This window comes from Odocoileus virginianus, chromosome 13 (assembly GCF_023699985.2).
Source record: "Odocoileus virginianus isolate 20LAN1187 ecotype Illinois chromosome 13, Ovbor_1.2, whole genome shotgun sequence".
In the NCBI taxonomy this organism is placed as follows: Eukaryota; Metazoa; Chordata; class Mammalia; order Artiodactyla; family Cervidae; genus Odocoileus; species Odocoileus virginianus.
The window spans coordinates 44,316,007-44,341,463 of NC_069686.1; the positions used below are offsets into that span (position 1 = coordinate 44,316,007).

Below are 25,457 nucleotides of genomic sequence, written 5' to 3' on the forward strand. Positions count from 1 at the left end.
TAGTCCTGGATATTCATTGGAAGGACTGATGTTGAAGCTGAAACTCCAATACTTTGTCCACCTGAAACGAAGAACTGACTCATTGGAAAAGACCCTAATGCTGGGAAAGATTGAGGGTCAGAGAAGGGGATAACAGAGGATGAGATGGTTGGATGGCATCACTGACTCAATGGACATGAGTTTGAGTAAACTCCGGGAGTTGGTGATAGACAGGGAAGCCTGGAGTGCTGCAGTCCATGGGGTCCCAAAGAGTTGGACATGACTGAATGACTGAACTGAACTGAATTGAAAATGCAAAGTCATTTCCTATGGATCTATTTTTGGGGGGTCTGTTTGGGGCATAAGACTGTCTTTATGCTGGGATGAGTCCCAGAAATGCATAAGAAGAAGTTAGAATCATAGTGTTCTTAAATTATTTGTGGTCTGTTTATAAACTATATTAACATAAATTGTTTTGACTATGATAATTTTGAATCTCTCCTTGCTAAGCACAGAACGAAAGCTAAAGGTTTCTTCCCTGTCTTGCTGTCAGTACAGAGGGTGTGAATGGTGGCTGAGGATTGAGGAAGCTTCACCTGATTGATTTGGGTGCTAGTCTCTTGTCATATGTGTCCCTAAACTTCCTTCTCACAGGCAACATCCCAACCAAGCATCTAAAGCAAGATGTGCTCCTTTCTTCCTCTTCTCCCTACGTGGGGATTACCGGCAAAGTTAATATGACCACTGCTTAGAAAGAGAAATGACTTCTGCAAATACAAGGGTGTTCTTTCTCCCAGTCTCTCCTGTTTCCTTCCTTTAGAAACCCCTCTGCCCGCAATACACCCAGAGGGTCTGTGCTTACCCTTGTCATGTGGTCTGGTGATACCGCCACCTTGAATGTGAACTGATATTCTTATTACCCTATTAAAGAAGAGCCAACTGGCATATTGTCAGAAAGCACTATTTAAAATGTGAATCATTACAGAACAAATGAATACTGTGTATAGGACATTTAAAAAAGAGACATTTTTCCTTTTATAATTTTTGTATTTCTACTTGTGGCCTTTTCTTCCCACCTACAGAAGTCTCATTAACATTTCCTGTAAAGCATATTTAGTGGTGCTGAATTTTTCTAGCACTTGCTTATTTGTGAAATTCCTTCATTCTTTTTCAAGTTTGAATGATAGTCACGCCAAGCAGAGTATTCTTGGTTGTCGGCTTTTTTATTTTCACCACTTTAAATATATCATGCCCCTCCCTTCTGGCCTGCAGAGTTTCTGCTGTAAAGTCAGCTACTGTTTTGGGGGAGTTCTCTTATGTGTAATAAATTGCTTTTCCCTTGCTACTTTTTTAAGATTTTTCTCTTTATTTTGTTGACATTTTAATCCCAAATGTGTTTTGGTGTGGACTTCTGTGGGCTGATCTTATTTGGGACCCTCTGTGATTCCTGGATCCGGATGTCAGTTTCCTTTCGCAGGGTAGAGAGGTTTTCAGGAATCATCACTTGTAATAACTTCTCTGCCCCTTTCTTCTCCTTCTGGGACCCTTATAATGTGAATGTTAGTATACTTGATATTGTCCCAGATATCTCTTTAACTGTCCCTCTTTTTCAATTCTTTATTCTTTTTTTCTGCTTAGCTGGAGTAACTTTTTACTCTGTTTTCCAGTTCACTGATAACATTCCTCTGTATCATCTACTCTATTGCTGATTCCTTCTAGTTTATTTCAGTTGTTTCCTTTGGCTCCATTTGGTTCTTCTTCATATTTTCTAACTCTTTGTTTAGCTCCTCATTGTTTTCACCTATTCTCCTGAATTAATTGAGCATCTTTATAATCATTACTTTGCATTTTTTATTGAGTATATTACTTATCAACACTTCCCTTAGTTCTTCGCAGTGTTTTGCTGTTCTTTGTTTGGAAAATATTCCTCTGTCTCCTCACTTTGTTTAATTCTCTGTGGTTATTTGTATATTTTAGGGAAGATTGTTATATTTCCTGAGCTTAAAGAAGTGGCTTTATATAGGAGATACTATGGGATAGATATGTGTGTGTATATGTATATATGTATACACACATACATACATATATATATAGTTTGATACCTTAAATTTCATATAAGACTTTAAGCAATGCTGCATAATCTACCCAATTAAACAAATAATTTTTTTCAATGTGATAACACATTTACCATTTAAAACTATACTGAGTAGCTTTACCAACAGTATATAGAATTCACTTTAGGAAATACATCATAGACTGAAAATACAGCATCAATGATATTATTTTCAACAGCACTCAGCCAAATTTTAAAAGATCACTACAGATTAAGTTGAAATGAGCCTAAGCATATTGGTGTTCTAGGCCTTTAGCATGTGAAGGTTAATGTTTATTTTACCATGTAATAAACTCTTAGAAAATTAATTGAAGTTGATTTCTATGAAATTTCCTTAATTATGTGTGGATGTTTTTCATTGATGAGTAAATAATAGCCTTAGAATATATAAGAACAAAACAACAACAATATTAGCAATCAAGTCTCAGTTAAAAGCACGTTTACTCTTTAGTATTATAGATTAAAATACAAAATCAGGATGTTCTTCAATAAAATGTTTATCTTATAACTTATGTGTATAACCAAATGATTATGTCTTTATGAGTTTTTTGGAAAAAATTCACTTTGTACTTACCCACAATGTCAGTCATAAGTCCTGAAATAGTCTCATCTCCTGTAATCCAAGGACGTTTCCCTACCTCATGACCATAGGCTCCCCTGAAATTGAAAAGGGATATAACAATCTTAGTTTTGGTGTGCATCTGTGTGTATAGTGTGTATCTCTGTGTGTCTGTGTGAGTGTGTGTGTGTGAGTTTTCAAATATCAGCATGAGTGACTGAACATTTCTAAGTGAGTCTTTGTAATGTTTTAATAAAAAGCATGCTTTTTTAAAAACCAAAAGTAATATTTGAGAACTCTGGTTTTTAAGTTGTAATTTGAAAATTTTTCTTTGTTTTCCTTTTTGGTGGGGAGTATAGGGGGTGTTGACCATATAATATTTCATTATCTTTCTGTATTTTGGAGTCTAAGATATTATATTTTTCTCTTTTGAAAATTCTAAGGCTATTTGAATATCTTACCTGTATACCATTCCATTTAATTGTATCTATACTACAACATTTTACTACTACTTGAGGCTTGATATTAAAATGATTGTTAATTACATTTTAAAATGTAATTATAATCTGTGAATTAAATAGAAGTATATAAAATGTGACTATACTCATGATGACATTTTAAGTTAGTAGTGAAACTTGGCAATAATCTAATCATGTTCTCAGTCCTGTCTGATTCTTCGTGACTCTACAGACAATAGCCAACCAGGCTCCTCTATCCATGGGATTATCCCAGCAAGAATACTGGAATGAATTGCCATTTCCTCCTACAGGGGATCTTCCCGACCCAGGGATCGCTCCTGTGTTCCCTGAATTGGCAGGTGAATTCTTTACCACACTGAGCCACCTGGGAATCCCATATTTTCTAGCAATTTAATCTATCACATTCTAGTTCAATTTTGTTATTGTTATTGTTATTCTAGTAAGTATCTCAGTAGGCATAATGGAAACAACGCTAAATACATAAGAAAATGTCAACTCTCAAGTCATTTCTATCAAATGAGGAAGGCAAATACATTTGAAAAATAGGAGAATAAATCAAGAAGAGATGACTTTGTGTGCTGTTACAAACTTGTATGTTAGAAAGCTCTGGAATAGACTGTTCTTAATTCTTTTGGGATCCGAAGACTATGTAAACTTGGAAGAAAGGAATAAGCATGTGCTCTGTGTATAGTGTTAACTGTGATGAATACATATTCTGGAGTTAAATAAGCTGGTAGCAGTGAGCTGAAAAACCTTCTCTCAGGTGAAGGGTAGTAGAAGATTTCGTCCTAAAACATCACTGTGGCCCATTCATCATATTACGCTGTAGGCACTTGAAGAAATAGAACATCCAAGAAGGGGCTTTCTCTGAACTTCGCTATCTGCCTAAAGACAGATCCATCCAAAGAAACTCAGTTATCATAAATCTTTCCAGGAGTTTTATCAGCTAGAGAAGAATTGACTCTTAGCAGAGTGTGTGCCTGGTAGTTGCTCAATTGTGACCACTGTAGCCCACCAGGCTCCTCTGTCCCTGGAGTTCGTCAGGTAAGAATACCTGGGTGGGTTGCCATTTCCTTCTCCAGGGAATCTCCCCAACCCGGGATCAAACCCAGGTCTCCTGCACTGCAGGCAGACACATTACCATCTGAGCTACCTGGGAAGCCCCTTAGCAAGGAGAGACTACAAGTCAACACCACCTCCCAGATACACTTCAGACTGTTCCTCCTATCTATTCCCCAGGGATCCATCCATCCTTCATAGAAGTCCTTAACTCTCCCATAAGAGGCCTGCATCTTTCTTCCTCTTTGGCTATTAAATGAAATTTAAGCTTGAATTCTAAGCTACCTTCAGGAGTTATTCATTTTCCCCTGAATATTCCCTATGTATCTTTTAGGTATTCATGTTAATAAATTGTGTTAATAAGCAAAATTCTTTTTTTATCTTGTTAACCTCTCTTTTATTACAAGGCTATCAGTTAAAACCTCAGAAGGCCAAAGGATTTTTTCTCCACTATAGAGCAATGGGAAAACTGGAAAGGAGGAGCCCTTGCTGATTTCTGTGGTGTGAATACCCCCCATCAATGAAAATCCTGAATGTTTAACAACTGGCTCCATCACCTGGGATGAGCCAGTTTCCAGGTCAGTACTACATAGGAGGCTACATTTATTAGAGGCTTATAGTACCTAATTTCCCACTTTTATAAAAGTAAATGAGTTATAATATGTACCTTAAAGGATTTCTATGAAAACTAAATAAGATACCACGTGAAGGATCTTGGTACATGGTACCCTTTTTTTGAGTCGTCTTTCCTAATGCAAATCTAGTGTTAAGACTCACTTCATCAGCATGTGAGTGCTTCCCTGGTAGCTCAGATGGTATCTGTCAGCAATGCAGGAGACCCAGGAGACCCGAGCTTGATCCCTGGGTTGGGAAGATCCCTTGGAGATGGAAATGGCACAACTACAGTATGCCTGGAGAATTCCATGGACAGAGGAGCCTGGCACTGGGCTACAGTCCATGGAGTTGCAAGGAGTCAGACATGACTGAGCGACTAACACTTCACATCAGTATGTGGTGTAAAACAGTTTTTAAACTAATACTTCAGTTACCATATAAAGTGAGATGAAGGAAGAAGACTTTGAGAATAAACAGACTATAAGAACTAAGGAGGAAGAGAAGGACAATTGTTAGTGAGTGTCTTGGTGGGCTGCCCGTCTATGGGGTCACACAGAGTTGGACACGACTGAAGCGACTTAGCAGCAGCAGCAGCATTATTCATATTATTGTTAGATAGCCTGCAGCTTGCCTCTTTCTTGACTTCCAATATAAATGCTAAAGACAAAAATCTTTATCATTAAATAGTAGTTAAAGGCAGATACTTGGATCCTTTTTTTATTTTAATCACACAGAGCTCCATGGCCTTGCTGATAGCACAATACATCTTATTGCATTTAGGCAGTAAAATTCTATGTTCTGCCTCAGAGAATTTATATCTCAGAATATTATGCCACCTACTTCTCACCCTGGTAGACACCATGGTAATAATCTTTAAGGATCCGTTTCTTCCTGCAATGCTTTTGGCGTCTTCCTTCCTTTAAGATGTCACACACAGAATCAGCTTCTTCATTTTGCCAGTCTACTAGCCTAGGGTATTTAGGAAGTGTTACCCAAATAAACTCAAAGTGGCCTTTCATTAGAAAGAGCTGATGTGGATCACAGTGCAGTTATAAACATACATATTCAATTTAAGAGAAAGCTTATGTTGTTTTCATTCTAAACTGCTTAGAAGGAGTTGCAGTATAGTTGCAATCTTTTACTAATGCTGTGAAGGAAAAGAGATCATAGGAAAGAGTTCACTCACTACCATTGCATCAGTCATTGCTGTGAGTCGGCTGAGATGTCTGCAGAGCAGTATTTGCTCATGAAATTAGATTTCAGGATATAAAATCTAATTAGGAAGTTAATAGAAATGTGGATCCTCTTTGAAATAGGACTGTGCTTTAACCATCCTACAGAATGAAAAGTGCCCCTGCACTTAAAAGCTCCCCCCAGTAAGCAAATAAATTTAAGATTTCACAGAGTCTCCCTTAAAGATATCACAACTTTTTTCTGTGACTCAGTTGATGATTAGCCAACAGAGATGTCAGGAAAAGCTCTGTAACATGTCACACCATGTACTTTCTTATTCATATTGGAGGCAGAATATGCCACACTAACATTTGCCGCTTGGACATAAGGATTATTTTGTGCTGGAGGCACCTGAAAAAGAACAAATGCAAGGGGAGGATATCTCTGAACTCCCCTTATCTGCCTGAAGACAGATCCTCCATAAGAACTCAATTGTCATAAAGTCCCTCTTCAGAAGTTTCATCAACAAGGGAAGGTTGACTCAGGTCACAAGAGAGGAGACGAAGTCAGCACCACAGCCAGATGGACTTTGTCACAAACTACCATACTTCCCATCTATTCTTCTAACAGCCTATTCATCCTTCCTAAAAATCATTTATTTTTCTCAGAGTGACCTGTATAGCTCCTCCTTAGCCCCTATTAAGACAATATATAAGCTTTCAAATCTCATTGCTTTTTTTGGATGATCATTTCTTTTTTTTCCTGTGGTGCCCTCACGCATGTAATATTAAAAAGTAATAAAATTTTATGCCTTTTCTTCTGTTAATCTGCCTGTTACTTTATTTCCTAGACCCAGTAATGGACCTATGAGAGTAGGGGGCAAGTCTTTCCTCCTCTACAATACACCTTTATATTTTTTAAAGAAAGAAACCCTTAAATTGAATGAGACTGCAGGTCTGCAGAAGCAAATGTCTCCCATGTGCTTCACCAGCACCCTTTCTGCACACATATTACCATGTAAGCTAAGTCACTGCAAACCAGGCAGTTTGTTCCTACTGTGTAATTCAGTGTGATATTTTTCTTTTTAGGTAATTCTACCTAAAATGTCTCAGTTTTTATAAGAATCCCAATAAAGACACAACTGTGGCAGCTTTTTGCTCCTATAAAAAAGAAAGTCATTTATTTATCCAGCAAATGGGATAACCCAGTAGACCAATAATGTAGTGATTACTTCCTAGGGACACAGCATACATCTTTCAACTTACAATGTCCTCTTTAGGACTGACATAGCTGAATTTTACCACTGTGATTACTACCTCATGTTATTCTCCTTTAATTGATCTGGATCGTTAGTAAATATTTAATTTTAAATGTTCCCCCAAACTAAGTTTATTGCCTATCCATCTTAGCAGACCCATAATGAACAAGCATATGATATTGTTGTTTCTTATTGTTGTTATATCTTCTTGCTGATAGCTAGTTATTATATATCAAAGTGAAATTACACTAAAAGTTTTCCATTTCAGAAAATTAAAATAATCTAAATATTATCATTTCATCAAGCAAATAATATATTCTCCAAGTAAAGTGTTATTAACCTACTTTAGAAATCATATGCAGTTGAAAATGAATCTGGAAAATACTAATAGGCATTTAAAAAATACAGAGGTAAGCATTTTATTCTCATAGTCTTGCCTTGAATCACTTGAGTTTTCGAAGAAATCAATTGAGTCCTAAAATATTTCTAAGTGTGCCTGTATTCTTGACTTTTCTTTAGTGTAAAGTAATCAAATATGGCAGTCACATGAATTATAAGATTAAGCTGCATTATGACCAGTGATGGTTTATTTTGTAGATAAATAGGTAGTATGCCTACAATAGCCCATGAAAGATGATGACCTAGAAGATGAAAAACATAAGCCAAATGGCATTTCCTATGTTATAGGTCATGGATGCCCAGAGATTTGATATCAATATCCCAGAGCAATATTTCACTTAAAACACTCAAATTTCTCAGTTACTGTTAAGATTATAAAATTTTAATATTATTTTCTTCTATTAAGCAACTAATTTTAAGGTACATTATTTAATGACTGTGTAGCTCTCTTTGACTCAGTTCTCAAAATCTCACTGGTCAAGAATGTGGTGGGGCACTGTCTTGGTTTGGGTATCTGCTGAGAAGTAGGGCAGAAGTAGGATTGGAGGAGATGAAGAAGAACAGATAATCAGATGATACTCATTACAATAATGAGACACTCCGGATCCAGAGGCAAACCAAACATATGCAGGGGAAATTTAGTACTAAAACAAAGGCAATAGTTAGAAAGGGAAGGGAAGGAAACAATAGACCACCAGAGTGGCAGGAAGATTACTTTAAAAGCATGTTTGACCTAAGAAAGAAACATTGTCCAGACTTAAGGAAAGCCTCTTGAAATTACCACCACCACCACTGACCCACCATCAGAGAAGAATGGCCCTTAGTACTAGGAGTTACACATTTACTTTCCTTCAATCTTTCTCTTGGGGAGCTCTCAAGCAGGAAAGATTCTGCTGGTTATTATCAAGATGGAAAAGCCCAGTAGAGCTGACCATACTTTCTACTGAAGCCCTACTGAAGCTCCCTACTTTTTGTTAAAGTTGTTTTAATCCCTTACTCTGGCTGATAGGTGAATCACTGTAGTGTGTTTCTGTACCCATGTAAAATAAAGTTTTCTCCTGCTAATCTGTGTATGTGTGTGTGTGCAAATGTTCCATGATGTCCAACTCTTTGTGACCCCATGGACTGTAGAGCCCCCAGGCTCTTCTCTCCATGGGATTCTCCAGGCAAGAATACTGGAGTTGGTTATCATTTTCTACTCCAGGGATCTTCCTGACCCAGGGGTTGAACATGCATCTTGTGTCTCTTGTGTCTCCTGCATTGGCAGGCAGATTCTTTACCACTAGTACCACCTAGAAAGCTAGTCTCAGTTCAGTTCAGTTGAGTCGCTCAGTCGTGTCTGACTCTTTGCAACCCCATGAACCGCAGCATGCCAGGCCTCGCTGTCCATCATCAACTCCCAGAGTCCACCCAAACTCATGTCCATTGTGTTGGTGATGCCATCCAACCATCTCATCCTCTGTCATCCCCTTCTCCTCCAGCCCTCAATCTTTCCCAGAATCAGGGTATTTTTCAATGAGTCAGCTCTCCACATTAGGTGGCCAAAGTATTGCAGTTTCAGCTTCAGCATCAGTCCTTCCAGTGAACACCCAGGACTGATCTCCTTCAGGATGGACTGGTTGGATCTCCTTGCAGCCCAAGGGACTCTCAGTGGAAGTGAGAAATAGACTTAAGGGACTAGATCTGATAGACAGAGTGCCTGATGAACTATGGAAGGAGGTTCATGACATTGTACAAGAGACAGGGAGCAAGACCATCCCCAAGAAAAAGAAATGCAAAAAAGAGAAATGGTTGTCTGAGGAGGTCTTACAAATAGCTGTGAAAAGAAGAGAAGCGAAAAGCAAAGGAGAAAAGGAAAGATATACCCGTTTGAATGCAGAGTTCCAAAGAATAGCCAGGAGAGATAAGAAAGCCTTCCTCAGAGATCAATGCAAAGAAATAGAGGATAACAATCGAATGGGAAAGACTAGAGATCTCTTCAAGAAAATTAGAGCTACCAAGGGAAAATTTCATGAAAAGATGATTCAATAAAGGACAGAAATGGTATGGACCTAACAGAAGCAGAAGATATTAAGAAGAGTTGGCAAGAATACACAGAAGAACTGTACAAAAAGAATCTTCATGACCCAGATAACCATGAAGGTGTGCTCACTCACACTTACCTAGAACTGGACATCCTGGAATGTGAAGTCAGGTGGGCCTTAGGCCACTACGAACAAAACTAGTGGAGGCAATGGAATTCCAGTTGAGCTATTTCAAATTCTAAAAGATGATGCTGTGAAAGTGCTTCACTCAATATGTCAGCAAATTTGCAAAACTCAGCAGTGGCCACAGGACTGGAAAAGGTCAGTTTTCATTCCAATCTCAAAGAAAGGTAATGCCAAAGAATGCTCAAACTACCACACAATTGCACTCGTCTCACGTGCTAGTAAAGAAAGCTAATCTATCTGTTGTCAGTTAATCCTCAGGCCCCCAACCACTAGAAGGAAAGTTAATAGAGGAAAAGTTTTCCTTCCAACACAACCTTAGCTGAAAAGGCTAGAGTAGAGTTTTAAGCTAAATATTTAGGAGCAAAAAAATGAATGAACAACCCATTTGAGATTAAAGAGTGGGGGTGGGATGGAAGGAAACAAGACCATGTTCATGAACCTCAAATACTACTGATATCGCTGGGTTGGCAGCACCATGATGTTGACTGGGACACCACAGTTTATAACAAAAAGACTAAATAAAGTCAACTAGTTATCTAATCTTTTACTCAGAAGAAGTCTTTTAAAAATTCAGTTTACATTGCTTGAAGCATTAAAACATACTTCCTTGCTCAATCATCTGTCTGATGAAAATGGGTAGGGGAGGTTAAGAGTATGTAATTTTCTGTTATAACAATGTAAAATATAAAATTGAAGGGTAGCAACAATAGGAGGATATTATGACAGAGAGGCACTCTCTCTGAACATAACTGGAATAAAAGTTTCAAGAATAATCAACCAGTCTTTTAATAAAGTATGATAATTGAACGGATACAAATAGGAAAGCAGAGAGGCATATTTTAGAATATACATGAAGGATAAAAATGCACAGTTTGCTGGACAACTATCTAAGAGGCAAGGACACTCTCCAAATTTCAAGTTCAATCTAATTATCTGCTATATTTTACATTTAGGCCAAAATGAATATTAACCATTTTTATTAACTATGACCCTCATATTTTAAAATACCAAAGCCTTCAGGTGCAGAATGCTTCCAAATGTAGTGATATTTACTTTTCAAAGTATGCATAAATGTTATGCAAATAAAATTATAACAGGCCTACTAAATTGTGTAAAACTCTATTATTCTTGCACTGAGTTGTGAACTTACATTCTTAAAATTAAGAACTCTGCAGTGTTATCTAATAGCCATGGTAGTAATCATTGGCACAGTCAGTTTAAAGTTAACTTTAAAGAGGTTTTGTTCCCAATAGAAAAGACCACTGGCCTGAAGAATATAGAAAGCTGGAAAAGTCATTCTGTGTTTCTGTAAGAACTAAATATCTTGCTCAGAATTCTTACCTTGTATGGTTTCATATTTCTGAATTTATTTTTTTCCCTTGTGCTTTAGGTTTAGCTTCCCCCTTATCTATTTTTCAGATTCTAAGAATCAAAAATATTTTTAAATATGTATACTATTTTTAATATTCAAATAATATAAATATTTAAATAGTTAAGATATTTTTTTTAATTCCAATTTTAGCTGTCAGTAATTACTGGGGAAGGAGAAGAAGTACATAAGATTAAGTTATTTTCCTTAAGGAATTTATAGTATAGCTAAAAATATGGAACTAATGTAAGTAGATACCTCTAAACTGCCTATTGTAGAGCAGTGATTACTAATGCACTAGATATTCAGCAAGGAGTGATGAGTGGTTGAGAAGGTTGATATTTAAGAGGTGAGAATTGAGGTAAGTAGAGAGTTTGGACAGTTTCATAAGCAGAAGTGTAAAAGTAGAACAGAAAAATGGAGAAAAACGTGAATCCTGATGTAAGATTCCTACACAGTTAGAGTGAACCTGCTAAGCTAAGCCCCAAGCCCTAGGGGAGCATCTACTCAGTGAAAGGATTAGTTGCTTAATCGTGTCTGACTCCTTTGCGACCCCATGGACTGTAGCCTGCGAGGCTCCTCTGGTCATGGGATTCCCCAGGCAGGAATACTGGAGTGAGTTGCCATGCCCTTCTCCAGGGAATCTTCCCAACCCAGGAATTGAACTAGGGTCTCCTGCATTGCAGGCAGAGGCATGATTCTTTACTGTCTGAGCCAGCAGGGATACACATCTTCTCAATAATCGAGTTCAGTTTGGTGAGGGAAGTACCTTCTATTCCACTCAACCTCTTGACCCCCCTCAACAATTTTTATTTTCTTATTTATAAAAATTGGTGTGCTAGAGTTTAGCCAAGAACTAATCATGAAAACACTAAACTGAATCCTAAATATTAACTCCCTTGTTAGTAATTAAAAAAATAAAATAATTGCTTATGACATAGATGTGCCAATTCAGAGGAGGAGCTTAATTTTTAAAATATTTTAAAAGCTTTACTATTGATTCTACCACTAACTTGTCATATGACCTTATTTACTGATCCTCGGTTATTTCATCCATAAAATGAGAATTTTTTTTTAACATGAGAATATTTTATCACTCATTGAACACAATCCCTCTGGTTCCTCTCTGCTCTAATATTCTAAGATTCTACTTTACACCTTTTCAAATATTAGACAGTCTAGACTGATTTTTAAAACTCTTGTATGAGATGTTGATTGTTAGCTTTTGAAATAATACTTACATTTTGGCCCATTTATCTAGTTCCTCTTCCAGGTATGTTTTAACCATTTTTGGTTGAAGGCCAAGAGAATTTCCCAGGAAATAGATAGCTTCTTCATCCTTATTCACTAAAGATAAATCAACTGAAATAGAAGAAAATGAAAAAAAAAATACTTATTCAATTAATTAACATTATTCCACTTGGCATTGTTTATCCACTACAAACAATTAATATACTTAACTCCAAGAAGGATGAGAAATATCTTACAATTCCTTCCAAGTATAGCAACAGGTTCTCTTAAAAATAATCTTTTACATTTAAATTTTAAAATATAATTTAAATATTTAGATGTGTCTGTTTAGATCTGTCATATGTATTATGCTCTATGAGGAAATCTAGATGAACAAATACTTCCAATAATAATAGCCAATAGAAAAAAGTTAAAACATGAATTTTTACAGAAATTATATCAGCCTATCTAGTTATAGCAGAAGGTTACCAGAATTTGACAAGTAATGATATGCTGCATTAACTGGTGTTACAGCATATAGAAACAATCTAAATGATTATCGGTATATCTGAAGTGGATATATTAAATGTGTACATTTTTATTCTCTCTCTATGCATACATGTTTAGGCAAAGACTCTTTTTTTAATTTACTTCTTATTCAAGTAAATAAGAGCTGCACTAATTTTTAATTCTACCTTGGTTGCAATAAATACAATTTCAGCAGCAAATCAAACCATAGGGTTAAAGTTTTTTCTATAAATGCACAAGTTTATAATTGTGTTCTTCTAAGTTTTACCTTAATTCTATTGAAGGAAAGATTAAACTTCTGATAAAATTTACTGGAATAATTTGGTTGTAGTCTTGTCTTTATTTAGATGATTTAAACCTTTGCTGACTTTTTAAAGGCTACCATTTCATTCAACCCGACAGCCTTTATAGATACTGTCTCTGTTTTTCATTGGCATCTCTTTAGTCTGACTCTATCCCAAATTGGAACCAGTCTGTTGTTCCATGTCCTGTCTAACTGTTGCTTTTTGACCTGCATACAGATTTATCAGGAGGCAGGTAAGGTGGTTTGGTATTCCCATCTATTGAAGAATATTCCACAGTTTGTTGTGATCCACACAGTCAAGGATTTAGCATAGTCAAGGAAGCAGAAGTAGATGTTTTTTTCTGGAATTCTCTTGCTTTTTTGATGATGCAACAGATGTTGGCAATTTGAACGCTCCTTCCTCTGCCTTCTCTAAATCCAGTTTGAACATCGGGAAGTTAGTTCATGTACTGTTGAAGCCTAGCTTGGAGAATTTTGAGCATTACTGTGCTAGAGTGTGAGATGAGTGCAATTGTGGGGTAGTTTGAACATTCTTTGGCATTGCCTTTGTTAGGGATTGGAATAAAAACTGACCTTTTCCAGCCCTGTGGCCACTGCCAGGTTTCCAAATTTGCTGGCATATTGAGTGCAGCACTTTCACAGAATCATCATTTAGGATTTGAAATAGCTCAACTGGAATTCCATCACCTCCACCTGCTTTGTTCATTGTGGTGCTGCCTAAGGCCCACTTGACTTCTCACTCCAGGATATCTGATTCTAGGTGAGTGATCACACATTGTGGTTATCTGGATCATTAAGATCTTTTTTTGTGTAGTTCTTTGTATTCTTGTCACCTCTTCTTAGTTTCTTCTGCTTCTGTTAGGTCCATACATTTTCTATCCTTTATTGTGCCCATCTTTGCATAAAATGTTCCCTTGGTATTTCTAATTTTCTTGAAGAGATCTCTAGTTTTTCCCATTCTATGGTTTTCTTCTATTTCTTTGCATTGATCACTTAGAAAGGCTTTCTTATCACTCCTTGATATTCTTTGAAACTGCATTCAGATGGATATAGCTTTCCTTTTCTCCTTTCCCTTTTGCTTCTCTTCTTTTCTCAGCTATTTGTAAGGACTCCTCAGATAACTATTTTTGCCTTTTTGCATTTCTTTTTCTCAGTCAAAAAGCAACAGTTAGACCTGGACATGGAACAACAGACTGGTCCAAATTGGGAAAGAGTACGTCAAGGCTGTATATAGTCATCCTGCTTATTTAGCTTAGATGCAGAGTATATCATGTGAAAGGCCCAACTGAATGAAGCATAACCTGGAATCCAGATTGCTGGGAGAAATATCAATAACCTCAGCTATGCAGATGACACTATCTTTATGGCAGAAAGTGAAGAAGAATTAAAAAGCCTCTTGATGAAAGTGAAAGAGGAGAATGAAAAAGCTGGCTTAAAACTAGACATTCATAAAGCTAAATCATGGCATCTGGTCCCATTAATTCATGGCAAATAGATGAGTAAACTATGGAAATCTTATTTTCTTGGGCTCCAAAATCATTGCACATGTTGACTGCTGCCATGAAATTAAAAGATGCTTGCTACTTGGAAAAAAAGCTCTGACAAACCTAGACAGAATATTAAAAAGCAGAGACTTTACTTTACCAGCAAAGTTCCACATAGTCACAGCTATAGTTTTTCCTGTAGTCATGTATGGATATGAGAGCTGAACCATAAAGATGGCTGGGCACTGAAGAATTGATACTTTTGAACTGTGGTGTTGGAGAAGACTCTTGAGAGTCCCTTGGACTGCAAGGAGATCAAACCAGTCAATCCTAAAGGAAATCAGTCCTGAATATTCATTGGAAGGACTGATGCTGAAGCTGAATCTCCAATACTTTGGCCACCTAATGCAAAGAGCTGACTCTCTGAAAAAGGACCTTGATGCTGAAAAGGTTGAGGGCAGGAGAGAAGGGGGCAAAAGAGAAGAAGATGGTTGGATGGCATTATCAACTCAATGGACATGAGTTTGGGCAAGCTCCAGGAGTTGCTGATGTACAGAGAAGCATGGCATGCTGTAGTCCATGGGGTTGCAAAGAGTCAGACGTGACTACGTGACTGGACTGAACTGAAGTCTGTCCCAATAAAGAGATGTAAATATTGTTCATACATTTAAATTGGATTAATCTAAGATGTCAATCTAAAGAACAAATTTTGAAGGATTTTATTCAGAATTCAGAAGTTTCAGTCAGTGCACCATGGCTCAGATTTCAACTGAGCATTCTAAAAGTAGTTTAAAGACTAAGCATGTTCTGTGTGTGTCAGCCTTATCAACAACCCAGGAAGAGGAGGCACCACCCAGATATCTGCTCCCATGTTTTTCTTTTTTGTCTTGTTCTTTCTTGGTGGTACTTTTATAGACAATTAAGTATTGGGTTTGGCATAGTCAATAAAGCAGAAGTAGATGTTTGTCTGGAACTCTCACTTTTTCGATGATCCAACGGATGCTGGCAATTTGATCTCTGGTTCCTCTGCCTTTTCTGAATACAGCTTGAACATCTGGAAGTTCATGGTTCACTTACTGTTGGATCCTGGCATGGAGAATTTTGAGCATTACTTTGCTAGTGTGTGAGATGAGTACAATGTGCGGTAGTTTGACCTGCCTCCTGAGAAATCTATATGCAAGTTAAGAAGCAACAGTTAGAACTGGACATGGAACAACAGACTGGTTCCAAATTGGGAAAGGAGTATGTCAAGGCTGTATATTGTCACCCTGCTTATTTAACTTATATGCAGAGTACATCATGAGAAATGCTGGACTGGATGAAGCACAAGCTGGAATCAAGATTGCTGGGAGAAATACCAATAACCTCAGTTATGCAGATGACACCACACTTATTACAGAAAGTGAAAAATAACTAAAGACCCTCTTGATGAAAGTGAAAGAGGATGGTGAAAAAGTTGGCTTAAAATTCAACATTCAGAAAACTAAGATCATGGCATCTGGCCCCATCACTTCATGGTGAATAAATGGGGAAACAATGGAAACAGTGACAGACTTTATTTTTTTGGGCTCCTAAATCACTGCAGATGGTGACTGCAGCCATGAAATTAAAAGGCCCTTGCTACTTGGAAGAAAAGTTGTGACCAACCTAGATAGCATATTAAAAAGCAGAGACATTACTTTGCCAACAAAGGTCCATCCAGTCAAAGCTATGGTTTTTCCAGTAGTCATATATGGATATGAGAGTTGGACTATAAAAAAGGCTGAGTGCCAAAGAATTGATACTTTTGAACTGTGGTGTTGGAGAAGACTCTTGAGCGTCCCTTGGACTACAAGGAGATCCAACCAGTCCATCCTAAAAGAAATCAGTCCTGAATATCCACAGGAAAGACTAATGCTGAAGCTGAAACTCCAATCTTTTGGCCACCTGATGTGAAGATCTGACTCATTAGAAAATACCCTGATGATGTGAAAGACTGAAGGCAGGAGGAGAAGGGGACTACAGAGGATGAGATGGTTAGATGACATCACTGACTCAATGCATGTGAGTTTGAGTAAACTCTGAGAGTTCTTGATGGACAGGGAGGCCTAGCGTACTGCAGTCCGTGGGGTCACAAAGAGACAGACATCACTGAGTGACTGAACTGAACTGAAGTATTGGGTTACTTTTATTTAGAAAATCATTTTTAAAATGTGTTCTTATGAAAGAAAAGCAGAATTATAAAGTATTTCGTCACATGTCTTCTGAAAGTGGGTTCCCCATTTTCTTTATTTTCATTTTACTTGGTTGCATTTTTTTTTTTTTTTAAGTCTTAAAGCACATCTAATGACATCATAAGAGCATTCCATTGGCATCAGGTAAAGAAGTAGAATAGAGTATCAAGAAAATACCTTTTGTAATAAGAATGATGAGATAGCATTCCACTCTCCAGCCTAATCCCATCAGATCTTTACAACATCAAAGACCCATAGGCCTTTAAGCTGTGGGGCCTTTGCTTCTCTTGTGCCAGAAAAATGATAAGAATATTTGGTATTGAAATTTGGTGCTCTTGGCAGTTATGGGGTTCTGTATTAATTTTTAGAAACATACAACCTGCCAAAACCTAATTAAGAAGAAATAGACCACTTGAACAGACCAATCATTATTAGATAAAAATGAGTTTGTAATAAAAAAACAAAATCAAATCAAATCAAAACCTCCCAGCAAACAAAAGTCCAGGACTGGACAGCTTCACAAGGGAATTCTACCAAAAATATAAAGGATAACTAATACCTATCCTTCTCAAATTATCCCGCAAAGTTGAGAAGAACACTCTCAAATTCATTCTATGAGTCCACAATTACCCTGATATAAAAACTAAACAGAATACAAAAACTACAAAACAACAACAAAAAAAAAAACAAAAAATACAAACCGGTATCTTTGATGACTATAGGTACGAATGTCCTCAATGAAATATTAGCAAATGGAATCCAACATTATATAAAAATGATCATACACCACAATCAAGTTGGATTCATTCCACAGTACAAGGATGGCTCAGCATTCACCAATCAATGTGATGTACCACGTTAACAGTAGGAAGGATAAAAATCTCATGATTATCTCAATAGATGCAGCAAAAACTTTCACAAAATTCAACATCTGCACATAATTAAAAACTCTCATCAGGGCAGATATAAAGGGACAATATCTCAACATAATAAAGGCCATTTAAGCCAAACTCATACTCAATTACTCATCACATCAAAAAGAATAAAACACCCAGAAAACAAAAAAATAAATAGCTAAAATAGGGAAAGACCTGTACTCTGGAAACATTAATGAAGGAAATTGAAGATAATGCAAATAAATGGTAAGTTATCCCATGAAGTTGAGCTGAAAGAATTAATATTGTTAAAATGACCATATTACCCAAAGCAATCTTCATATTCAATCCAATGCTTATCAACATACCCATGAATTTTTTCACAGAACTAGAATAAATAACCCTAAATTTCATATGGAATTCTGAAAGACCCCAAATTGCCAGCAATCTTGAGAAAATAAACAAAGCTGGATGTGTCACTCTGTTAGACTTCAGGCTATTTTATAAAACTACAGTAATCAAAACAATGTGGTTTTGAACAAACACAGACACATATCAATGGAACAGAATAGAGATCCCAAAATATAAAATTGCACAAAGAATATGCTCCCTTCAATTTCTAACTCTTTGTTACAGCCCAGTAACGTTTTCCATATACCATACTTTGAAGGGAAAAGGACATATGTTGAACATAGCATTTCTAAATTGTTATCAGCTTCTGAATTTTCCTCAGCTACAGGATCCATTGTGTATTCCCTGAATGTCTTCATTTGGCCAAGAGAAGTCCCTTGGTTAGAATGTCCATTATTTTCTGGACCTCAGATTCAATCATGACTCATTGCTTTCCATCTTTAAATTATCAATTGTCATGTCAATTTTTCTTGATTGTCATGCTGATCATTGATGATAATTTTCTGCTGCTTCCTAATAGCTTAAGTCCAAGTCTAGAGTCCCTGAAATAAAATCATGAGAATGGATAAGATCCAGGTGAGAATTTATTTTCTGTTCTCTCAGTGCCAGCAGCCCAACTATTGCACAACTTTGATATCTTCTGGGGTTTATTGGGAAGTTTGTTTAGTATTTACATGTTCATGGTCTGGGAAGAATTCCTTTTCTGAAAATATTCATTGCATTTATACTTTCTTCCAAAGTCAAGTTTGACATAAAGTGGTCATTTTTATTCTTCAGGATATTTTCTGTGTGTTTACAGTTTCTTAGCATGCTGAGGATTTGATATTCTGCCAAAATCTGTATTTTAGAAATGATACATTCATATTACTTCTCTCTGAGTAGGAGATATCAATTTGGGCATATGTTCCGTAATTTCTCAACAGTTCTCTTGCATATCTTGCCATTGGCCTCCAGATATTCCCTTTCGAATTGTATTAGGGTCCATCTTATTGAGCTCATTTTAGCCTGATTACATCTATACACTGTATCTCCAAATAAGGTAACTTTCTGTGGTAATTGGGGTTAGGACGCTTAAACTTTTAAGGGATACAATTCGACCCATAACATCCTCCTTGAAGGTTCACTTGGCTTCAAATAGTCTAAGAACTCAAGAGTTTCAGCTTTCTACAAACAGGCCTCACCTCATTTGTCTGGAAGTCTCATCTGTTGACAAAGGTTGTTATATGATTGATAGAGAGTTCATGATTCTGGATATTCATTCTTAGTAATTTCAATGCATCAAAATGTTCATCACTCTGGACCTTAATTGCATATCCTTTAAGTTCATTCATATGTCTCAAACCTAATCCAAGAACCAATTTCATTTTTCCCTCTTAAATATAAATAAAAATTTCAACATCACTCCCAATTCAAAGCTTTCTCCATCACCAGCTCAGGGTTATTCTAATTCAGAGAAGTATAGTTTGAAACAGAGGAATATGTTGACTGTAGTTTGTTCTTGTTCCTCACTGCTGCTACTTTTAATTTCATAAATGGAATGAGGAAATAAAGATAAGAAAAACTTAATCTAGCTTTAGTACCTTTATATTAGTATACCTTTCCTTTATGGGTTCCTTTTTTGGTACTTTTTTTCTGTAGCAATGTCTCTTACTGGAGACTTCCTATATTTAGTTGCCTCAAGTAGTGAATACACACTTCAGCTGATGTCTTTTGATCCTATTCACTATCACCACCTCCCATTTTTTTCAGTATATTTCAAGACTGTTACTACTGTAGTTAAAATAAGCCAACAAGTAACCCTCCCAGGCCAAGTGCTTTTGAAGTGATTTAAATTCTGCTACATTTCACCAGGTTCAGCTACCTGAAAGGAAATATGCCCCCTTAATATATTAATTATTGGCATTCTAATGAAGCTATTTTAAATTTTTAGTTGTAACTGTTTTAGAGTCTTTGAATAGAATTTTATGTTCTACATATATAAATTTTCTACTATGATGCTATCCACAAAAAGAGCACTCATTGTGTTTAAAACATCCAACTAATATTATTAGAGTTGGCCAAACAGCATCCTAATTGTGAATATGTTGGTAGATACCAGTATTGGATATTATGTCTTTGGAAGAGATAGTCATTTAAACATCATAAATATCTGGTTGTAATACTCTTTATACCAGTTATTATAATATATTCATGAAAAGTTAATTTTTAAGAATTATGATCTTTATATAAAGAAAGCTGAGCACTGAAGAATCGATGCTCTTGAACTGTGGTGTTGGAGAAGACTCTTGACCCTGGACCACAAGGAGATCCAACCAGTCCATCCTAAAGGAAATCAGCCTTGAATATTCATTGGAAGGACTGATGCTGAAGCTGAAACTCCAACCCTTTGGCCACGTGATTCGAAGAATTGACTCATTTTAAAAGACCCTGATGCTGGGAAAGTTTGAAGGTGGGAGGAAAAGTGGACGACAGAGGATGAGATGGTTGGATGGCATTACGAACTCAATGCACATGAGTTTGAGTAAACTCTGGGAGCTGGCGATGGACAGGGAAGCCTGGCGTGCTGCAGTCCATGGGGTCGGACATGACTGAGCAACTGAATTGAACTGATGATCTTTATGTATTTCATTTTATTAATAATGTATGTGCCAGTCAGTCATATAGTCACATTCCAGAAGGCCTAGACATAATCCTCTTATCAGGAACAAAGCAGAACAGTAAACTTGTGGCTTCCAAGTGAAACAGAGTAGTCATCAGTTAGATCCATTAAATGATAACTTGCCTAATGAATAATAAGCTATAATCTGCCTTTACCAGTTAAGCTGGCTTTCATTGTTTTTTTACACACACTTACATGTCCTCTAAGTAGCATGTAGCTGAAATGATAACATGGTTTCCCAAGTTTTCATTCAGGAACTTGGAGTCAACTCAGGCCAGTTTGAGCTCAAATCATTTAAAACTGGTTGAGATCACTGGGCATGTGCCAGAATCTGATAGGTGAACTTTTGATGTCAGAGGGCTAAAAAGTCCCCCTTCAGGTTATGCTAAGCTCACCATTTTCTGAACATGTGTCCCATGAAAAAAGAATGTAGCTCAGTTGTGCCTCTGCAGGATCATTACCTCACTTTTTCTTATCTCCAATTACCTTTCTTCACCCCTCCCCCCTGCCTCAGACTACCCTGCTTCTTTATCTCATAGTATCTAAAACCCTTCACCTTCAGGGAAGAGGGTTGGCTTAGAGGTTAAGGCGTCTGCCTGCAATGCAGGAAACCTGGGTTCGACCCCTGGGTCAGGAAGATCCCCTGGAGAAGGAAATGGCAACCCACTCCAGTATTCTTGTCTGGAGAATCCCATGGATGGAGGAGCCTGGTGGGCTATAGTCCACGGGGTTGCAAAGAGTTGGACCTGACTGAGTGACTTAACTTTCACTTTCAGCTTTCTCCTTGCTTCACTCTCTCATGAAGAACCCTTTTCTTTTTTCTTCTTTTTTTTTTTTTATTTTTCTTTTCAATATTATTTTTTATTATTTTTTATTTTTTTTCCATTTATTTTTATTAGTTGGAGGCTAATTACTTTACATCATTGCAGTGGTTTTTGTCATACATTGAAATGAATTAGCCATGGATTTACATGTATTCCCCATCCCGGTCCCCCCTCCCACCTCCCTCTCCACCCGATCCCTCTGGGTCTTCCCAGTGCACCAGGCCCGAACACTTGTCTCATGCACCCAACCTGGGCTGGTGATCTGTTTCACCCTAGATAATATACATGTTTCGATGCTGTTCTCTTGAAACATCCCACCCTTGCCTTCTCCCAGAGTCCACAAGTCTGTTCTATACATCTGAGTCTCTTTCTGTTTTGCATATAGGGTTATCGTTACCATCTTTCTAAATTCCATATATATGTGTTAGTATACTGTAATGGTCTTTATCTTTCTGGCTTACTTCACTCTGTATAATGGGCTCCAGTTTCATCCATCTCATTAGAACTGATTCAAATGAATTCTTTTTAATGGCTGAGTAATATTCCATGGTGTATATGTACCACAGCTTCCTCATCCATTCATCTGCTGATGGGCATCTAGGTTGCTTCCATGTCCATGTCCTGGCTATGATAAACAGTGCTGCGATGAACATTGGGGTGCACGTGTCTCTTTCAGATCTGGTTTCCTCAGTGTGTATGCCCAGAAGTGGGATTGCTGGGTCATATGACAGTTCTATTTCCAGCTTTTTAAGAAATCTCCACACTGTTTTCCATAGTGGCTGTACTAATTTGCATTCCCACCAACAGTGTAAGAGGGTTCCCTTTTCTCCACACCCTCTCCAGCATTTATTGCTTGTAGACTTTTGGATAGCAGCCATCCTGACTGGCGTGTAATGGTACCTCATTGTAGTTTTGATTTGCATTTCTCTGATAATGAATGATGTTGAGCATCTTTTCATGTGTTTTTTTTGCCATCTGTATGTCTTCCTTGGAGAAATGTCTGTTGAGTTCTTTGGCCCATTTTTTGATTGGGTCATTTATTTTTCTGGAGTTGAGCTGGAGGAGTTGCTTGTATATTTTTGAGATTAATCCTTTGTCTGTTGCTTTGTTTGCTATTATTTTCTCCCAATCTGAGGGCTGTCTTTTCACCTTGCTTATAGTTTCCTTCTTTGTGCAAAAGCTTTTCAGTTTCATTAGGTCCCATTTGTTTATTTTTGCTTTTGTTTCTAAAATCTGGGACCATAGAGGATCCTGCTGTGATTTATGTCAGAGAGTGTTTTGCCTATGTTCTCCTCTAGGAGTTTTATAGTTTCTGGTCTTACATTTAGATCTTTAATCCATTTTGAGTTTATTTTAGTGTATGGTGTTAGAAAGTGTTCTAGTTTCATTCTTTTACAGGTGGTTGACCAGTTTTCCCAGCACCACTTGTTAAAGAGTTTGTCTTTTTTCCATTGTATATCCTTGCCTCCTTTGTCAAAGATAAGGTGACCATAGGTTCGTGGATTTATCTCTGGGCTTTCTACTCTGTTCCATTGATCTATATTTCTGTCTTTGTGCCAGTACCATACTGTCTTGATGACTGTGGCTTTGTAATATAGTCTGAAGTCAGGCAGGTTGATTCCTCCAGTTCCATTCTTCTTTCTCAAGATTACTTTGGCTATTCGAGGTTTTTTGTATTTCCATACAAACTGTGAAATTATTCTAGTTCTGTGAAAAATACCATTGGTAGTTTAATAGGGATTGCATTGAATCTATAGATTGCTTTGGGTAGTATAGCCATTTTGACAATATTGATTCTTCCAATCCATGAACACTGTATATTTCTCCATCTGTTTGTGTCCTCTTTGATTTCTTTCATCAGTGTTTTATGGTTTTCTATGTATAGGTCTTTTGTTTCTTTAGGTAGATATATTCCTAACTATTTTATTCTTTTTGTTGCAATGGTGAATGATATAGTTTCCTTAATTTCTCTTTTTGTTTTCCCATTGTTAGTGTATAGGAATGCAAGAGATTTCTGTGTGTTCATTTTATACCCTGCAACTTTACTGTATTCATTGATTAGCTCTAGTAATTTTCTGGTAGAGGCTTTAGGGTTTTCTATGTAGAGGATCATGTCATCTGCAAACAGAGAGAGTTTCACTTCTTCTTTTCCTATCTGGATTCCTTTTACTTCTTTTTCTGCCCTGATTGCTGTGGCCAACACTTCCAAAACTATGTTGAATAGTAGTGGTGAGAGTGGGCACCCTTGTCTTGTTCCTGATTTCAGGGGAAATGCTTTCAATTTTTCACCATTGAGGGTGATGCTTGCTGTGGGTTTGTCATATATAGCTTTTATTATGTTGAGGTATGTTCCTTCTATTCCTGCTTTCTGGAGAGTTTTAATCATAAATGGATGTTGAATTTTGTCAAAGGCTTTTTCTGCATCTATTGAGATAATCATATGGTTTTTATCTTTCAATTTGTTAATGTGGTGTATCTCATTGATTGATTTGCAGATATTAAAGAATCCTTGCATTCCTGGGATAAAGCCCACTTGGTCATGATGTATGATTTTTTTAATATATTGTTGGATTCTGTTTTCTAGAATTTTGTTAAGGATTTTTGCATCTATAGTGATGTTGGCCTGTAGTTTTCTTTTTTTGTGGCATCTTTGTCTGGTTTTGGAATTAGGGTGATGGTGGCCTCATAGAATGAGTTTGGAAGCTTACCTTCTTCTGTGATTTTCTGTAAGAGTTTGTGTAAGATAGGTGTTAGCTCTTCTCTAAATTTTTGGTAGAATTCACTCTGAAGCCATCTGGTCCTGGGCTTTTGTTTGCTGGAAGATTTCTGATTACAGTTTCAATTTCCTTGCTTGTGATGGGTTTGTTAAGATCTTCTATTTCTTCCTGGTTCAGTTTTGGAAAGTTATACTTCTCTAAGAACTTGTCCATTTCTTCCAAGTTGTCCATTTTATTGGCATAGAGCTGCTGGTAGTAGTCTCTTATGATCCTTTGTATTTCAGTGTTGTCTGTTGTGATCTCTCCATTTTCGTTTCTAATTTTGTTAATTTGGTTCTTCTCCCTTTGTTTCTTAATGAGTCTTGCTAATGGTTTGTCAATTTTGTTTATTTTTTCAAAAACCCAGCTTTTAGCTTTGTTGATTTTTGCTATGGTCTCTTTAGTTTCTTTTGCATTTATTTCTGCCCTCATTTTTAAGATGTCTTTCCTTCTAGTAACCCTGGGGTTCTTCATTTCTTCCTTCTCTAGTTGCTTTAGGTGTAGAGTTAGGTTATTTATTTGGGTTTTTTCTTGTTTCTTGAGGTAGGCCTGTAATGCTATGAATCTTCCCCTTAGCACTGCTTTTACAGTGTCCCATAGGTTTTGGGTTGTTGTGTTTTCATTTTCATTCATTTCTATGCACATTTTGATTTCTTTTTTGATTTCTTCTATGATTTGTTGGTTATTCAGAAGCGTGTTGTTTAGCCTCCATATGTTTGAATTTTTAATAATTTTTTTCCTGTAATTGAGATCTAATCTTACTGCATTGTGGTCAGAAAAGATGACTGGAATGATTTCAATCTTTTTGAATTTACCAAGACTAGATTTGTGGCCCAGGATGTGATCTATTCTGGAGAAGTTTCTGTGTGCACTTGAGAAAAAGGTGAAGTTGATTGTTTTGGGGTGAAACATCCTATAGATGTCAATTAGGTCTAGCTGGTCCATTGTGTCCTTTAAAGT

At 36.9% G+C, this 25,457-nt stretch overlaps 1 protein-coding gene across 2 annotated transcripts in view; it reads right to left on the bottom strand.

Moving 5' to 3' along the window:
- Window positions 1-25,457, bottom strand: part of KYNU (kynureninase) — a 114,709-nt gene that overhangs the window by 74,849 nt on the left and 14,403 nt on the right. For both annotated transcript variants that reach the window (XM_070476259.1, XM_020876859.2), the window contains 2 exons: window positions 12,455-12,575; window positions 2,667-2,749 (listed from right to left, as the gene is read on the bottom strand). In XM_070476259.1, the coding sequence (XP_070332360.1) occupies window positions 2,667-2,749; window positions 12,455-12,501 (130 nt within the window). In that variant the 5' untranslated portion in view covers window positions 12,502-12,575. The remainder of the gene's footprint in view (window positions 1-2,666; window positions 2,750-12,454; window positions 12,576-25,457) is intronic.